The sequence below is a fragment of the Mercenaria mercenaria genome, chromosome 12 (genome assembly GCF_021730395.1).
Source record: "Mercenaria mercenaria strain notata chromosome 12, MADL_Memer_1, whole genome shotgun sequence".
Classification (NCBI taxonomy): Eukaryota; Metazoa; Mollusca; class Bivalvia; order Venerida; family Veneridae; genus Mercenaria; species Mercenaria mercenaria.
This window is the reverse complement of record NC_069372.1, coordinates 7,962,945-7,981,607: the sequence shown is the minus strand read 5'-3', so window position 1 is coordinate 7,981,607 and position 18,663 is coordinate 7,962,945. Positions and strand designations below refer to the sequence as shown.

Sequence of the window (18,663 nt, the reverse complement as noted above, 5' to 3'; positions counted from 1 at the left end):
GAGTTTTTTTTTTAATTTTATCTTGATATAGGTACTAAAACATTCCTAAATTATATAAGCATTACCTTTATATACATTCGTGATGGGCTGTTTGCTGCAATAGGCTAAGGCTATACTTATATGGTTCAGTACATCTGTTCAAGACAGATAATAAGTAAAAGCTATTATTTCTTCTCTAGAGGGAACATTAACCTAAACATTTTGCTCCTACATTCCATATGAAATGCACAGAATTCAAAAGAATTAAAGGGAAGTTGTTACAGCTTTTGGGAGTTTCAATAAACACATGGAAACTAAGGTATACAGTGGCGTTGAAATGTTTTCTTAGCTGCATAATTAGGAAAATTGTTTCATTTTATTACCACATTTATGTATTTGGGCCATTATCTAAAAGATTTGTACCGTTTACATTATCATGGACACTAGAACAGACATAAGTATGAACAGTATCAAAGCGGATATCTAAATGATTGTACATATCGGGTATGCTTTGTTCCCTCTTAACCTTTATAAACCGCTGATTAAACTTTAAAACACGGCCATTATAAATATTTTAAAAGCTTAAATGTAAATTTAAACATACATTATCAGGTTAAAAGAGTGTTAAGTAGTCAAGGATTAAATCCTAATGCAGTTGATACCTGAGTAAGTCCATGTTATATTATATACTTGTCTTATGTCATTTCTGTTTGAGGACAAATATTATGTAACTGACATGTATTGCGACAAAATTGTCATATCAATCAATGTTTCTAAAATCTTTTATAAAAATAGCATTTTCATTGCCTTTTTACCGAAATTTAAAGAGAAGGATAAATGAGAGAGAAAAAAGAACAAAACATTAAGAAAGAAAGAAACAAACAAGAGGAAATAAAGAAAGGAAGAATGAAAAGATGAAATTGGACACTGAGAGAAAGAATTTCACGTTTTCATATCTTCACGTTTTACACTGCACGTTTTTCACTAACGTTGCCTAACCGTTAAAATATCTGCCTGGTTTCTTTACAGTATATATGTTCTAATTATTTGAATAATTTGAAAATCATTTTTCCTTTAACTAACTTCCTAATCAATAACCGATTTATCATTCCATTCTGCCTTTTTCTGGTCAACACATGATCCATCCTACAACAATGTCACAGGTTTTCGCGACCGTATGACTTATACTCCACCACGCAGACTAAGGCGAGTCTTGTATCATTTAAACACTTAAAGCAGCATGCCTCCAGATTTGGCTAAAAAATAATCTTTCTTTCAAATTAAAGTTTGGTCATATTATGAACATTAGAGCATGAATTTATAATCGAGACAGTTTACCTGGAGTAAAAGCGTAACAAACGCTTTTCGATTTTCATCGTAAAAAGTAGTAAAAACAGCAAATTCTCATGTGTTTCCGTAATATAAAGTTTGTCAGTAATTAAGTTTTAAAGCCTTCTTGAGAAATATAGCATTTATTTCAAGATATCTAAATAAAATATTTTTTTTGTTGTTGTCGAACGATCTGGAGGCATGCCGCTTTAAAGTCACCATACGATTTATATGATGTTGATTACACTAATAAAACCAAATACCCCCAAAAAACTATTTCTCTCATGTTGTAACCCTGTGGGTAATTTTTTTCTTTGCCTGAAAAATACTCGGAACTTGATTGCCTGCGACTTGATATAAGCAGTTGAAGCACAGTTACGTAAAAGAATGGGACGAGCGCCGAATTGGAGCAGTATTCAGATGTGTTTAATGCTGTTTTGACAATCTTTTTAATAAGCGTGTTTTGGCACCGTCTCCTTAAGCATTTAAACTTTGAAAGAGAATAAAGTTAAATATAACTGTTAAAATCTATACTTTGGCAAATCTATGCTTACGTAAGATTAACAGCAATTCATTTTGGTAAGATTCGATCTATTGACCTTTTTCTCCCATAATCTGCTGATCAGTGATAATTTTGATCAAAGGTCTGTAGCGAATGCGGCAAAGGGAAATAAAATATACAACTTTTTTTCTAATGTTCATGCGATCTGTTGGTATTTTTAAATCATCATAGTAAAGGCAGTAGAAGAAAACAAATGAGAAAGTTATGATTGATAAAATGGCATTCAATTTGTTTCCATGGCAACGTAAAATAAAATGTCGGGTTTAACTATTTTTAGATATACTTTTTAATTTAACTTTTGTCTTTCCAACCAGAGCGGAAAAAAAAGCTACATTTAGTTTATCTTTTTACAGGTGTTTTTTGCTAAGTAAATAATTTAGCAGTGTGAGGATGACATCATAAACTTTAAAACGGCTGCCTACTCATATGGACTAAACGCGACTGCTGATAAGCCTTATTTTAAAAGCCGATAATCTTAATTTACGTCCATCTCCGATATCTAGCGGACGATATCTAGTGCAATTTTGAATGTTCTTTTGATTTTATGAAAAGTTGGTTAATAACTTCGTTTCAAATCAACTTTAATTATAAATTTCCTTCTTCATTAAGGTATGAAGTAAAAACGCCGCGCCATGGGAAAACCAACATAGTGGCTTTGCGACCAGCATGGATCCAGACCAGCCTGCGCATCCGCGCAGTCTGGTCAGGATCCATGCTGTTCGCTAACAGTTTCTCCAATTCCAATAGGCTTTCAAAGCGAACAGCATGGAGCCTGACCAGACTGCGTGGATGCGCAGGCTGGTCTGGATCCATGCTGGTCGCAAACCCACTATGTTGGTTTTCTCATGGCACGGCATATTTGATCATCGATTATCCTAAAAGAATTCGCACGAGCCTCCTGTTTTGATTGTTTAATTTCTAAATGGATGTTGAAGTTTTGAATGAAAAATTTAAAATTTTACATTGTAGAAAATACCAAGGCCAAAACTTAGGCAAACATGCATAATACCTTTAATTTAAATATCCAGCATTTAAAAAATGATTGATATACTAGTACGATTGTATTCTTAAAATCATAACATTATTTATTTAACCCTTACATAATCGACACAACTCTATAACAGTTCAATGCACTGGCATCTGGCATTGTTATTTTTGGAGCTGAACCGATAGACTGTTAAAATCTTTAACGAAAATCTAAAATGTACTCTTTTGTCAAAGTAGCCCTCTATTGACTAAAACTGTGACCTATCGTTGTTTGAATTGTGCGCAATTTATCAACGTAAATCTTTGATCTATAAAATGTAACTGTTTAACGTTAAGTTATAAATATTTAAGTTAGTTTGCCCTAGAAGGAAAATAATTGGCACTCTCAACTTTTATCTGCTTTGCGTATAAAGAAATAATCACGTATTTTCGCGAAGGACTTCAGATAAGCACGACTGGCGTATTAAGTTTTAATACCTTGAAACTTTAAACCGAGAGATGTCAGTCAATATTTAAAACCCCTGCCAAATTAAAATGTAAGAAATCGCAAGTGAATGGACGTTTATGTCATATAGAAATATACCTTTGGATTATTGGCATCAAGTGTCGGAATTTGTCTGTAAATCAAACACTCGTCATGCTTGGGAGACCAATAGAAATGAATACAGGTGCGCATTTTTTATTGTCGTTCTTGAGGAACATTCTACTGCACGTATAATCTATGTTATCCACCTTTTTTCATTATTTAGATTTTGATTGCGTTACTTTAACCGATACATTTTATCATTATACAAAGTGCATGCATATTATTTACTCAGTTAAATAATTCTGTTTTCTCATTACCTAGCTCATGTATGCTTTCGTTGTATTGTATTAAAGGAAATGTTATGTATCAGAGATGCTATCTTAACCCTTACCATGCTTGACATGATTAATTATTCCTTTGCCACCAGTGTAGTTTATTTATTTATTTATTTGGGTTTTACGGCGCACCAATACAGTATAGGTTATCTGGCGCCAAACAGGACTACAGATTTTGGTTCCACGTCTCATTTACATCGAAAGTATGGAATCAAAATTTGCATACCTGCTGGAATCACAGAGTTACTGCAAAACCAAGTGTTAAGACCCTATATATTAGTCGCCTCTTACGATCATGCAAGGGTAAGGCAGTGGTTCCAATTCTTTTCATACACAGATCGTCCCAGAACCACATGGGGCGCGACCAGTGTAGATCATGATCAGCCTGCACATCCGTGCAGTTTGATCATGACCTGCACTGTTCGCCATTCATTCAGTATGTTTTCGTTCAGCACCCCGTTTAACAGTAAATGGTACTGTCCAAATTGGAAGATGGACAAGTTCATTATAGAAATTTATTAGGGTAAGGGTTAAATGTGTGATTGTTCATCCTCTGTTATGATGTCTGTGACAGTATGATGTCATATTTCCATTTCTTGTACTCCTATGTGGTTTTCTCAAAAACTGTTTTATTGTTCACTTAACTATACTGTGCCCTTTCACATGCTTTGTGATTTTATTATTATTATTATCATCATTATTATCATCATCATCATCATTATTATCATTATTACTATTATTATTATTATTACATTGTAAATGTATATTTTTTCACAGTGGTTTGGGTATTTAATTTTTAGCTCGAAAACTTGAACTCCCGAGTAAATCAAGTACATATGTTTTTTTGAGGTCCGGTCGTGTCCTCTGTGAGGCTCTCACCCACGAACTCCGAGTTGAGCGGCTGACACCCTACCACTGGACCCATTATGATGCTAATATCATTTTTCGTCAGTGTATAAATCATGTTCCAACCTATACTGTTAGATTGAATAATTATGTGAAAAAGCATCACAAATTTACAAGTGCAGAATATGAATTATTTTATATATCCTACAAATCTACGGAAGTTGAAGTAAACATTATTTTCGGAAGTTTTAATATATCTTGCATATTTAGTCAAAATACATTTTCTTAGGTATTTCTGTATTTCTGTGTAGTTTTCTTTCTTGTAAGTACTATTTTCATTAGCACTATTTTTATGCAACTTATATGTATAAACTACTTTGATCTTATAGCAAATGGGACTAATAGATCTTAGTTATATTATTAAAGCCCCGAAATTACTGAAATTAGAAATGGATTTTCATTAAAATCTGCTTCCTCAGAAGTATATGAGCCGTGCCATGAGAAAACCAACATAGTGGGTTTGCGACCAGCATGGATCCAGACCAGCCTGCGCATCCGCGCAGTCTGGTCAGGATCCATGCTGTTCGCTAAGTTTCTTCAATTCCAATAGGCTTTCAAAGCGAACAGCATGGAGCCTGACCAGACTGCGCGGATGCGCAGGCTGGTCTGGATCCATGCTGGTCGCAAACCCACTATGTTGGTTTTCTCATGGCACGGCTCATATATACATGTATTTTAATATAAGAATCAAGTATTCAAAAAGATAAAACCTGATACCGAGAATATCGATTATTTGATGATAATTTCAAAAATCATTGATACATCTTACAAATTGAATTTTTTAAATACATATATGCAATGCATGATAAATGATTTTCATCAAGTATTTAAATAAAAATTAATCTAAAAAAGAAATTGCCACGGAAGTGATTAATCACACATTGTTAAAGCATAGACTGCGTTAAATAACATTGATAGAGTCTATAAATATCGACACACTTCGATTTCCTATAAAAAATATTATTAAACATTTGCTGTTTAAATATTTTCTGTTTGTATATTAAAAATCGAAGGGCTTTGGAGCTTTTGAACGAAGCCAGGTCACATTTTGGTCAAATGCAAACATTTTACAGGTTTTTGAAAATATTTCACACCATCTTTAACCCTTATCATGCTAGACACGATTGATTCTGCCTTTGCGACCAGTGTAGATCTTGATCAGCTTGCACATCCGTGCAGTCTGATAAAGATATGCACTGTTCGCCATTCAGTCACTAACTGTTTTGGTGAGCACCCCTTTTAACAGTTAATGGTACTGTCTAAATTGAAAGATGGACAAATTCATTATAGAAATTTAGCAGGGTAAGGGTTCAATTAAATAGAACTTTATTTCTCAAATACAGGTGGCGCTTGGTCAAATTAAAGTACCAAAACCACTGAGCCTGGCGGGATGCCATAATTTGTATGATTTTGAACGATAAAAATGGTACGATTAGTTAATTGACATGGTGAGGCACAGCCTAATTCGAGTACAGAAACTTTAAACAATTCTTTTTCAAAAGCACTACCTTGATAAATTGATAAATATAAACACATTTTGCCATTTTCATTATTGTTACTATCGAAAATGCACATTCATTAATAAATATGTGTAAATACTGTTGTTAATATTAAGGTATTTAAAGGGAAAGGCAACATTTTCTTACGTTAATTCGGAGTAAAAATGAGAAAGTTATGAGCATTTAGATATTTGGTCAAATTGGCGGCCATTTTGTTTCCATGGCAACAAAAAGCAAAATGGCGGATTTATTAAATATTAAGATACACATTTGAACTGTATTTACTTATTTCTGTAAGAGAATTTCTCTACTTTTTCCAGCTATAATGAAAGAAATTATCATGTTTTACACCTTACACGCAAGAAACGTATTAAAACGTATTTGCTAAATAAAGAATTCAGCAGTGTGTAAATGACGTCATAAACACACTAAAATGGCTGCCTCCATGATCAGACATTTTCTTAAATTTCAAACTGCCATATCTTTTTCAATAGTGGTCCGATTTTAAAAATTCTTTCAGCGTTATGAAAGGCTTGAGTATTACTTTCATATAGAATGAATTTATTGTCAGGCTTTTCTTAACCTTTAAAGAAGCACCGTCGTCTTCATTTTTTGGCAAATGCGATGAAGAAAAAATATTTCACGAAAAAGCCTAAATGTTACCGTGAGCGTGGCTCTAAAATATATCTTGTTAAGGCTTTTCCCTGGATTTTTGGATGTAAATTACAAACAAACAAAAAATAAAATAAGAGAAAGGGTTTTTACTGTACCTGCATGATATATAATAGCCTAGGTAAACATAAATTTATTGATTTTATACCATTCTTTCACATGTTTCAACATTTGTAACATGTGTTTGTATCTTTCTTTTCGTGAATAAGAGAAATGTGAGTTTAGCAAACTTATATATTTGAGATTGATTCTTTTTACTTTTACTGTATCCCAAAGATAAAAGCCATGAAACATTCAATCTATAAACATAACATAGATCATTGAATATATAAAAATGTTCATTTACGGTTATTATATTTTTTCAGGGTTTCAACAGCACACAGTGCCGGGAAAATAAACAGCACCTTACCTTGGCTATCACGCGAAGTGAAAAGTACCAAGTTTTAGACTACATCCTTACCTAAAATATAACTATGATGGCCGTAGCATAATTTGGAATTGAGTAGCACTGGCTATAGAAAGTTGTCTACCGATTGTCTCTTAATTTTAAAATGTAAATTGTTTCTTCACGGCGCATGCGTATCCGGAAATGATATTATGCAATGATATCAACTAAAATGAAAAATATGGCGTCTTATGATCTCAATAACAAAACTACAGTAACAATGGATTTCAAAGTAAAGTACGAAGTGGGAATACATAAAATGCAAAAAGTAACTTTCCCGCCAATTAGAACAGGCGTCCACGTGAGCGTTGCTGCAAAAGAACCACCAGAGAGAAGTTGGTCAAAATATAAGAAAGTTCTCATTGACAATCCTAAAGACTCCAACTTACTGCAGAGACAGAAACTTTGGAATTTTCAAAAATTGAATCGTGGAGCATTTAGATCACAGCTGGCGTCACTTCCGGATATACCTTATCGTGTGCAGCCGAATCCGGTTGAGAAGGTAAGCGTCGGAGTGCAAGCAGATTTGACGAACAGATTTAGTCAAAATTTGAGAGTTATATTTCCGAATTTAGTGGATAAAAGAAAACGCTCTTCACTTGATCAGACTGGTACCGAAACAAATGACAGCTCTAATAATCAAACGGAACTAAGTTTAAAATTGTCGAAGCCGGCGTCAAATGCAGACGACTATTCAGACGATTTCGATGAGGAAAGTTTTTATGATGATCCAGGATTAGAATTTGATACGGTTGTTCGGAAGAAAAATGCTGGAACAATGACGGACACGATAGCGAGTGTAAAACCAGCAATGAAACGAGAAAAGAAACTGAGATCTTTTCGAGAAAGAAACACAAGTATGTATAAATATAAGCTTCCAATTTTGAAATCAAATGAACAGACTCCTCGAGTAACACGTGAAGCGAAAAGTGTGAAATTTGAACGCGAGATTATTGCACAAGAAACAGACGATGAAGATGAAAAAGTAAATGTGGAATCTGCAATTACTACACCGGAAGCAGAAGAACTGGAAGAAATACTCTCGGCTGTAAGCAAAGTCGAAATTACGGAAATACCCGAACGTGTGCGCGTGCCGTCCCCAGCATCGTCAGTAGACAGTAGAGTTCCTAAAATTCCACTTGAAAACATTGGCCCTTCTAGTAACTTAGCAACAGATCCAGTCTCTATACTTGATTACATAAGCGGCAATCTTTCAAACCGTTCTAGGAACAGTGAAAATGGCGGCAAAAAGCGCCGTACAAAATTTGTGTCTGATCCAGAAGCCGATCGTGTTTGGTTTGAGAAAATTGTTGGAGATAAAGAGATCATTGACTCTGGAACTTACGAGAATTTTGCACGCTCACGTCCAAACGTTGATGATCAGACGGATTCTAATAATGAGAAATATACAGATTTAACAAGAAATAGTCCAAGGAAGAACTTTACTCCTAGAATTAACGACGAATTTGCAGTTTATCATTCTGTTGTAGCAAAATCGACTAAAAAGCCATCAAACAATGCTCCCGCTAATACAAACAAAGGCAAAAATCTAAAACGAGGTTTAATTAATATAGGCAAGTCATATTAATCCATGAAGCATTCATTAAACAGGCTGAGCATATAAATTTTCTCCTTCGGGGTAAATTACACATATGTACCTCGGTCGTGGTATTATACCATACAAGAACAGCAGTAAAATACACAATATCTGGGTGTGAATTTAAGCTGTCTTTAGTACCAGCCTTTACCACGAAGATGCTACTTATTATTCTACCTGTACAATTTTATATGAAAATAACACTTACAATATTAAAACTTCCGCCCCCCCCCCACACACCCTTCCAAAGAAAGAACTTTTGACACAGCGAGCTAGAATGAACTATACTTGTTCTGTTGTCCGTCTAATAAGGAAGGTTCCCATCCTTCTTCAGATAAAAGCAAATTATCATATTGTTGTTTATCATAATTGTCTAAACTACAGGGGGTCCTGGAATTATGCCGATTACCCTTATCTAAGACACCTGCAAAATTCTAGAAAGGTACGGATCATTAGTTTTCGATACTTCAATATTTATAAGATAAACATTTATAGATTGAATAAAGAGAACGAAACCAGTATAAATATTGCAATAAAATTCATTGGACCCTATTGATACGTGCGCTAATCAATAAGTTTATACGTTTTCTTTCTTTTAACTTGCCGCCGATCAATTTTAATCATGAATCTTAAACACATAAGCATAAAAGCGAGATATTGTCACACCATATGTATATATTTCTTAATCTATTTATGCGTTATCTCAGTCAATTTTTATAATATTTTGAGAGAAAAAAAACAACAACAACAACAAAACAGTGGTAAACCACAAAGTCTTCCGGCGCCGGCATCCTACGGTCCTACGACTGGGCTTCACATATTGTCTATTTTTTATTTTTTTAAATATTCGTTCAGTTCATCCAATGTCCTTCTGCTATAAAGTGACATCGTCGTTTGTACTCTACCTTGATATTGAACCAACACGGTATGCAAGTTGAAGTTCATCCGTGCCAAGTAAAGATATGAAACAGACATGAAATACGACCTTGTCCTTGGAAAAATATTGCCAGATGCTACATTCTACACATTATCCAATTATGCCCCTAGGGCGAAAAGAGGCCCCGCCCTGGGGGTCACTTATTATATGAGTTATATAGGAAAAAATGCTTAAAAAATTATCAGATCATTTTTCTTAGACTGTTTAATTATATTTACCTGATGTACCCAAGTGATTACGGGTCACCTTACTGTGACCTTGACCTTCTGACATACTTTCATGTTTTTTTAAGATACAGCCGTGAAACTTCGATGACGTGTACAATTTTGCACACAGATCTTAAAAATTGACTTTCAGTAACCATGAATGTGACCTAATGACCTACTTTCTTAATATTTTAACATCAGTTTGCCATTTGAAACGTGGCTCATACTACTCAGGTGAGCGATTCAGGGTCATCATGACCCTCTTGTTTTTCTTTTTTTGTCTAATGAGGCAAATATGAACGTTATTATTTCCAAAATCTATATTGAATCGTAGATCATTTGCTGGTATATGAGTTCCATAAATTATCACCGTTTAAGTAACATCAGAACTTAAGAAATCCAACAGTTTTAATTTCTTGAGACACTCTGACGTTAAATGGAAGCAAGAAGCTTTTACCCTATTACTATTATAAATATACCGTTGTATTGTTTATAAAGTCAAGAATACCTATGTGTTAATAAGCACAGGCACCAGTATCGGACCTAGGACAAAAATATGTTGGTTTTTTTTTACATATGTATCTTTTGAAAGGGGCTCATATTTCACTACATAGTTTTCATTTTCAACTCATTAAGGATGAAAACAAACATATTTTTGTCCCAGGTCCGATACTGGTGCCTGTGTTAATAAGCTGTCATGTTTTGGAAAAATATAGTTTATTTGCCTCTAAAGTAAAAGAAATTGAAAAGTTTAGTGTATTTCACAATATGTTCAATATAAGCGATGGTGATACTTTTAAAACAAATTGGAAGCAAGATGTTCAGTTAGAATAAATATTTTCACATGAAACTGAAGAGGGGAAATTGATGTATACTGCCATATGTGTTAAAATATTCACAAATTTAAATTTATATTTGAAATTAATCATTGAAAATAAATGTCCTATATAATCTATTGCTCAAAGTGACATCACCAGGTAATTGGATAATTTTCAAGGGGGACAACCTACTAGGATATGCCAGTCAAATATAATAAAAGCTGGGGATGAAGAAAAAGAAAATTTATGTATTGTGACCAGAGAAAAGAAAATATAAGCATAACGAATATGATTAAACGAAAAGGAAATGTAATGTAAACAAGAATATTATTTGCCTACTGTGTGATATGTTTGCAATTTGTTTGTTGTTTATACTTCTTTCAAAAAAATTACAGTATTGAAAAGAAGCAATTAAGATTGTTGCAATTTTATCAGGGCAGGTGACTGTTCACAAAGGGCAAGTAGATTTTACTGGCTACTAGTCCTGCAGGGTGTGTGGTAAGAAAAATATTTTACACCCCTAATTTTTAGTGTACAAAAGTGAAATTCATGTCAGTACATTCTTAGTGTGCAAGAGTTAAATTTAAGTCCGTACATTTTGAATGTGCAAGAGTGAAATTCAAGTCAGTACATTCTGAATGTGCAAGAGTGAAATTCAAGTCAGTACATTCTGAATGTACAAAGGTGAAATTCAAGTCAGTACATTCTGAATGTGCAAGAGTGAAATTCATTAAGTCAGTACATTCTTAGTGTTCAAGAGTGAAATTAGTCAGTACATTTTGAGGCTGTACATTCACAGTGCAGAAGTGAAATTAAAGTCAGTACATTTAAAGCTTCTCATTTACAGTGGTAGTGAACATTTTTAAAGTATGATAATTTTCATCTCAAAGTAGATAGGAACCCGCCCGCTTAGCTCAGTAGGTAGAGCGTCGGTCTACGGATCGCGGGGTCGCGAGTTCGATCCTCGGGCGGGGCGTGTGTTCTCCGTGACTATTTGATAAACGACATTGTGTCTGAAATCATTAGTCCTCCACCTCTGATTCATGTGGGGAAGTTGGCAGTTACTTGCGGAGAACAGGTTTGTACTGGTACAGAATCCAGGAACACTGGTTAGGTTAACTGCCCGCCGTTACATAACTGAAATACTGTTGAAAAACGGCGTTAAACCAAAAACAAACAAAATCAAAGTAGATAGGGTGAGTAAAATAGGAGACAAAGTTTTACTGATATTCAGTCTCATTGATAAGTGTTGATAATTTTATGATTACAAACATATCACATTAAGAACAACTCCAATACAAGCAAACATTCAATTGTATCACAGAAATAGCTACAGGTTTTATCTCTAATTGATTTAAACAACAGCTGTCTGATGGCAGCGCGCTCGACTATTCGAAGAATTGATTGAAGAAACGGATATTCAGACAAAAGAAATAAATGGATTAGACAAACAATGTTCCGGTATTACTTTGATTTCGATAAGTCTTGCACTAAATGGCAATATCTGAGCAAATTTCAAAGTCCAAAAAGGGCCATAATTCAGTCAAAATAGTTATGTACTCTTGCCTACAGATGGAAATCATAATGATAAACAAGTGTTTAAAGTTTAAAAGCCATATGTCAAATAGTTTTGACAAAACAAGGACTTGTATGAAAACAGAACCAATTTCAAAGTCCAAAAAGAGCCATAATTCAGCCAAAATAGATGACGGAGTTATGTTCTTTCCTACAGATAGAGACTATTATACTAAACAAGTGATAAAAGTTTCAAAGCCATATGTCAAACACTTCTAAAAAAAATATGAACTGGTACGAAAAACTTAACCAATATTTCTAAGTCAAAGGGGCCATAATTCAGCCAAAATCCTTGATGGAGTTATGTACTCTTGCCTATAACTGGACATGGTGATGGTTAACAGGTGTTGAAAGTTTCAAAGCTTTATCTCAAAAGACTTTGTCAAAATATGAACTGGTACGAAATATTAACCCAGATTTCTAAGTCAAAAAGGGCCATAATATAGCCAAAATTCCTGATGGAGTTATGTACTCTTGCCTATAACTGGCCATGGTGATGGTTAACAAGTGTTGAAAGTTTCAAAGCTTTATCTTAAAAGACTTTGTCAAAATATGAACTGGTACGAAAAACTTAACCTTGATTTCTAAGACAAAAGGGGCCATAATTCAGCCAAAATCCTCGATGGAGTTATGTGCTCTTGCCTATAACTGGCCACGATGATGTTAAACAAGTGTTGAAAGTTTCAAAGCTTTATCTCAAAAGACTTTGTCAAAATGTGGACTGGTACGAAAAACTTAACCAAGGTGTGACGCCGACGCCGACGCCGTGGTGAGTAGGATAGCTCTACTTATTCTTCGAATAGTCGAGCTAAAAATAAAGAAACTTACCCTTTTTAACATATATAAATTTAGAGACATATATATACCATAGGATAATCCAAAAAGTTTTTCAACTTATTTCCAATGGGGTCCTTGGCTCATAACAAGCTCAATGGCTCGTAACAAAAGTAACAACTTTTTGAAATATGAAGCATTTCTGTCATTGTGTCAGTTAAAAATCAGAATAACCGGTCAGTTCAGGTAGGTAGATCTTTATGAGATTGTATTAGCCAAACATCTGCATATATGAAATCTAGCAGCATTGTTTCTTTCTCTGAGGCCTAAAGATGACATGTAACATTGTAGAGCATCAGCAGGTCTGTTCTCCTGTTCCATGCACTGTCCTAATAAATTCAGTTTCTCTGTGTGCAAGGTTGAGCTCTGTTCTAATGACCCACTCAAGTTTGTTCAGTGCTTGTTGCTGTTCCTGGGGTCTCTGTAGGAAACTGTATGTCTTGTATTGTAGAAAGTAAAGGTATGGAAGTGAGTCTACTACCGCACAGTCCATCCAGTCATCATCTTCACCTCTATGTAGCAGGTCTTCTTGTGTTGACCTAAACATTTCATACTGAAGTTCATGTGGTACACAGTTTATTTCTAAAGTGAAAAATTTTACACAAAATGCAACAATATATTTTAAAACCTCTACACCATATTGACTAGAAAGTCGACCAAATCCTTTCTTACAGTAACGTCTATCAAACATGTAGCAGTCACACATAGGCTCAGTAACTTCAGTTTTATATTGTTCTTCTATATGAGGAAGAATTAAAGCAGCTATTTCTGCATTGCCTACACAGTACATTATAGAGGCAAGTTTTAGTCTACTTGAAGCAACATCTGAGTCCAGTCCAGCTTCAATCCATGTAAGTGCTTCAGAAGAAACTGTGTTGTTAATTTGAATGTTCTGTGACGCTATCAGAGATCCTATTGAGGTACAAAGTGGAGGTACTAGAAGTCTGCATGCTGTCTTTTCAAGCATGTCACCAGCTCTGTAGTATCTTTTTAGTTTTATCACTTTCTGTAATAGTGTTTCTAAACTTCCATCTCCTATCTCCACTATTCTTAAAACATCTTTAGCTAATTCAGCTAATAAATTACCTGTTACAGTCATTGTGTACTCGTCTTGCTGTGGCATAGCATGATGTACTTCATTTTTCATATTGAGCTTAACCTGAAGTCTTTCACCAAGGTTGTCAATCGGAATTCCAAAAAGAGAAATGCCATCAAATGGTATCAAAGTTGACATTCTTTCAAGTAACTGCTGTTTGACTTCAGCAGAAAATTTTCCTGCCATTAAATTGTTTTCATGATCAATGAAATGGGGACAATGTTCATTTAATAAACAATTGTTCAGTGTAAATAGACAGTAATTTAAACAGTTTAATATATTACACTCCTTCCATACACATGAAGGTTTACTTGCTATACAGTGAAATAAAACAGTTTTACACATGAAACTTGAAATGTAACTTTCATTGTCAAGATTTTCAACATTAATGTATTTTTTAAGAATCATTTTCATTAAGTTGTAACATTTTATCTGAGTAATATTCAAATTGAACATCAAGCAGCGTTCAGCTAACGAAGTAGAAAGTCTCCATTCAAAGGCTGCAATTTCACTTGCTCTGCTGCCAACACCAACAGCAAAACACTTTGTTGATTTTGCATATCTCTTCATTTCTGTTGTTGGCCATGTATTTGTTTCTTGTTGGTCCAGCCAAGCTCTTGCTTACTGGGGCCATGATTTACAAGGAAATGCTGCTACAGAGTCACTTGCAAGAACACCTGGTTTTGCAGCTGATGCATGTGATGGTCCTTGTCGCTGTTCTCCTTCTATCATTACAGTATCAGTTATTGTGTTCTTCATTAAGATCCGTCCATGCATATCTTTTACAAAGTCATTATCCATTTCAACTGTAGCAGGAAGTGGAGCATCCTTCCTTAGTAACTGTAGAAGACAATAACCATGTGGTGTTGTTTCATTGTGGATCATCAGGAAGTTACTATTACCTGGAGTCCATTCAGACCAGTCCTGTATCACAATGCTATCATCTAGACAGTAAAGTATGTCAGTATCTGATTCCAGTCCTATTGTTGTGGTGCCTTCTGATAGACTGCCTAAATTATAAACAGTAAGTTGTCTACCATCAGCTCTATGTGGGATTTTCCACATAGTTTCTGTCAGTAAAGCTGTCCTCCTCCTCTTCATCACAATATTTTCATTTACTCCAATATCATCCAGGACCTCAGACAGTCTCATGGATATATTGTGATAGTAATCTGGTGTATGAAACATCCTGAAATATATAAACATGACAGACTTCATAAAATATTTTCATGACTGTGTTATGTAATTTTCATTTTTTATGTCCCAGATTTGTATACATATTTTTTACATTTTTTAATCTGAGCAGTTTTTAATAAAACAAGTACTAAAATGTGGTATGAAGTTGATAAAAAAAATGAATAACTGACCTGGTAAATTTACAGAAAACTAAATTTTAAATGTCTACGTTGTTGGTGATTATATTTTTTCCAAACAATATAACTTCCTCTTTTGGTTTCAAAGGCTTATTTTTCAAGGGAAGTAACTCTGATATCATTGTATGGTATATGATGACCATTTGCATTCAGTCCCTTACATTAATGATATCCTATATAGTGATTTATATTAAATTGGTTTCCCATTAGACTAAGAGTGTATACAAGCTTTTCCTTTGATTTGACCTAGTGACCTAGTTTTTGATACGACGTGACCCAGATTTTAAATCATCCAAGACTTCATGATAATAAACATTCTGACCAAGTTTTATGAAGACAGAATAAATAAAATGTAGCCCCTATTGCATTTGCAAAGGTTTTTTCAAATTTTACTTGGTGACCTAGTTCTTGACCCCAGATGACCCCTATTTGAACTCTACTTAGATTTCATCAAAACAAACATTCTGATCCAGTTTCATGAAAATCCAGTGAAAAATGCAGCCCCGATTACATACACAAGGTTATTCTTTAATTTGACCTAGTTTTTGACCCATATTTAAACTTGAACTAGATTTCATCAAAGCAAACATTTTGATCAAGTTTCATGAACATCCTGCTTAAAATTAGCCCCTTTTGCATTCACAAAGTTTTTCTTTGATTTTAGACCCCAGATACCCCATATTCGATCTTGACCTAGATTTCGTCCAGACAAACATTGTGATCAAGTTTCGTGAAGATCCAGTGTAAAATGCAGTCCCATGCACATGGTTTTTCTTTGATTTGACCTAGCGATCTAGTTTTTTACCCCAGATTACCCATAATCGAACTTGACCTAGATTTTATCAAGGCAATCATTCCGACTAAATTTTATGAATTTCAAGTGTAAAATTGCATAGCCCCTATTGCATACACAAAGGTTTTCTTTGATTTGCCTGGGTGACCTAGTTTTTGACCCATATTCGAATTTGATCTAGATTTTATCCAAACATTCTGATCAAATTTCATGAAGATCCAGTGTAAAATGCAGTCCCTATTGCATACACGTTTTTCTTTGATTTGACCTAGTTGTTTTTATCCCAGATGACCCATTTTTCGAACTTGATCTCGATTTTATCAAGGCAATTATTCTGACCAAATTTCATGAAGATCAATTGAAAAAACCCAGCCTCTATCACATACACAAGCTAAATGTTGACAGACAACAGACATTGAGCGATCACAATAACTCACCTGAGCAATGCTCTCAATAAAATGACTAGTTCAACTGCAACAAGAGGGCCATCATGGCCCTATATCGCTCACCTGAGTACCATTGCTCTTAATGATAAGATCAAGTTTTGACATAGATCACATAGGCATACACATTAAATATCATCAGGATAAATATTTTTTGTAACAGTCCCTTTTGACCTATGGGTCACGTACTAGTCAGCGCCAATCTCCATACCAAGTTTGAGGGTCCTAGGCTCAAATGCTGTATTTTTGTACTAGCATGACTATTCCTTACCCTGGAAGACTTAAATAACATTCAAAACCAATCTCATTAGATGCTGCTGAGGTTTATTCATTTACATAAAATAAAGGGAGGTAATTGTCATAAATTCAGTCAAAATTTATCTACCCTGATTGTCCGAGTCCATCTGATGGCTTCAAATCAGTATCTTCATTGGTTACCGAGATACACCCATATTAATTTGAAACGAAGGGAGGTAATTTGACATAAAATCAGTCCATTGTTGTCTACCCCGATTGTCTCAGTCCAACTAATGACAATAATGAAATTTCAAAAGTCCTATAAATACTTACGGAGATAAATCCATTTTGATTAAAATCAGGGGAGGTAATCATGCATTGGTATATGCATGTAGAAGATACAGAGTACAAGCCTTTACAATAATATATTAGAAAAGTAAGTAAAAGTAGAAATTTATTACCATTGAAGACATAAATAACGCTTCAAACCAATCTCATTAGAAGCTGCTAGGTATATTCATTTACATAAAAAATAAAGGGAGATTATTTGTCATAAATTCAGTCAATATGTATCTTCACCGATTGTCCAAGTCCATCTGATGGCATAAATGAAATTTCAGATCAGTATCTTCATTAGTTAAGGATATACCAATTTTAATTTGGGAGGTAATTCGACATAAAATCAGTCCAGTTATCTACCCTGATTGAGTCCAACTAATGACAATGATGAAATTTGAAACTAGTCTTATAAGTACTTACTAGATCTAATATAAATCCATTTTGATTTAAATCAGGGGAGGTAATCAGATATAATTCCAGAACCTATGATTGGATCTGACAGATTCATCATGGAATGCAAGATTTGTTGTTGTTGAAGATATTTTGCAAGTTTGTTTATCATGATATTATGCCAATACAAGTTTGATTAAAGTCGATTGCAAAATGCTGTATCTATCATGTTCACAAGCCAAAAATAGCAAATTTTGGCCCTTTAAGGGGCCATAACTCTGGAACCCATGATAGGATCTGGCCAGTTCTCGAAAGGAACCAAGATATTATGCCAGTACAAGTTGTGTGCAAGTTTGATTGCAAAATGTGGTCTCTATCATGTTCAAAAGCCAAATATGGCAAATTTTGGTCCTTTAAGGAGCCATAACTCTTGAACCAATGACGGGATTTGGCCAGTTTTCGAAAGGAACCGAGATATTATGCCATTACAAGTTGTGTGCATGTTTGAGTAAAGTTGATTGCAAAATGTTGTCTCTACCCTGTTCACACGCCAAAAATAGCAAATTTTGGCCCTTTAAGGGGCCATAACTCTGGAACCCATGATGGGATCTGGCCAGTTTTCGAAAGGAACCGAGATATTATGCCCATACAAGTCGAGTGCAAGTTTGATTAAAATCAAATACAAAATGTGGTCTCTATTGTGTTCAACAAAGAAATTGTGGACGGACGGATGATCACAAAAGCTCACCCTGTCACTATGTGACAGGCGAGGTAAAAATAAACAA

The 18,663-nt window shown here is 34.5% G+C and overlaps 2 protein-coding genes across 3 annotated transcripts; one reads left to right on the top strand and one right to left on the bottom strand.

Moving 5' to 3' along the window:
- The first annotated feature begins 506 nt into the window (after window positions 1-506).
- LOC123534387 (uncharacterized) lies at window positions 507-11,203 on the top strand. Of its 2 annotated transcripts, none has more exons than XM_045316614.2 (2): window positions 507-645; window positions 7,161-11,203. In XM_045316614.2, the coding sequence occupies exon 2, from the start codon at window positions 7,398-7,400 to the stop codon at window positions 8,826-8,828; it is 1,431 nt and encodes a 476-aa protein (XP_045172549.2). In that variant the 5' UTR covers window positions 507-645; window positions 7,161-7,397; the 3' UTR covers window positions 8,829-11,203. The 2 variants fall into 2 exon arrangements, with proteins under 2 accessions (XP_045172549.2, XP_053375083.1); XM_053519108.1 differs by lacking the exon at window positions 507-645 and adding an exon at window positions 3,235-3,525.
- Window positions 11,204-11,986: 783 nt separating this feature from the next.
- LOC123534326 (uncharacterized) lies at window positions 11,987-15,763 on the bottom strand. The gene is made up of 2 exons (XM_045316532.2): window positions 15,671-15,763; window positions 11,987-15,492 (listed from the first exon to the last, which is right to left on the bottom strand). The coding sequence occupies exon 2, from the start codon at window positions 14,871-14,873 to the stop codon at window positions 13,503-13,505; it is 1,371 nt and encodes a 456-aa protein (XP_045172467.2). The 5' UTR covers window positions 14,874-15,492; window positions 15,671-15,763; the 3' UTR covers window positions 11,987-13,502.
- Window positions 15,764-18,663: the final 2,900 nt, after the last annotated feature.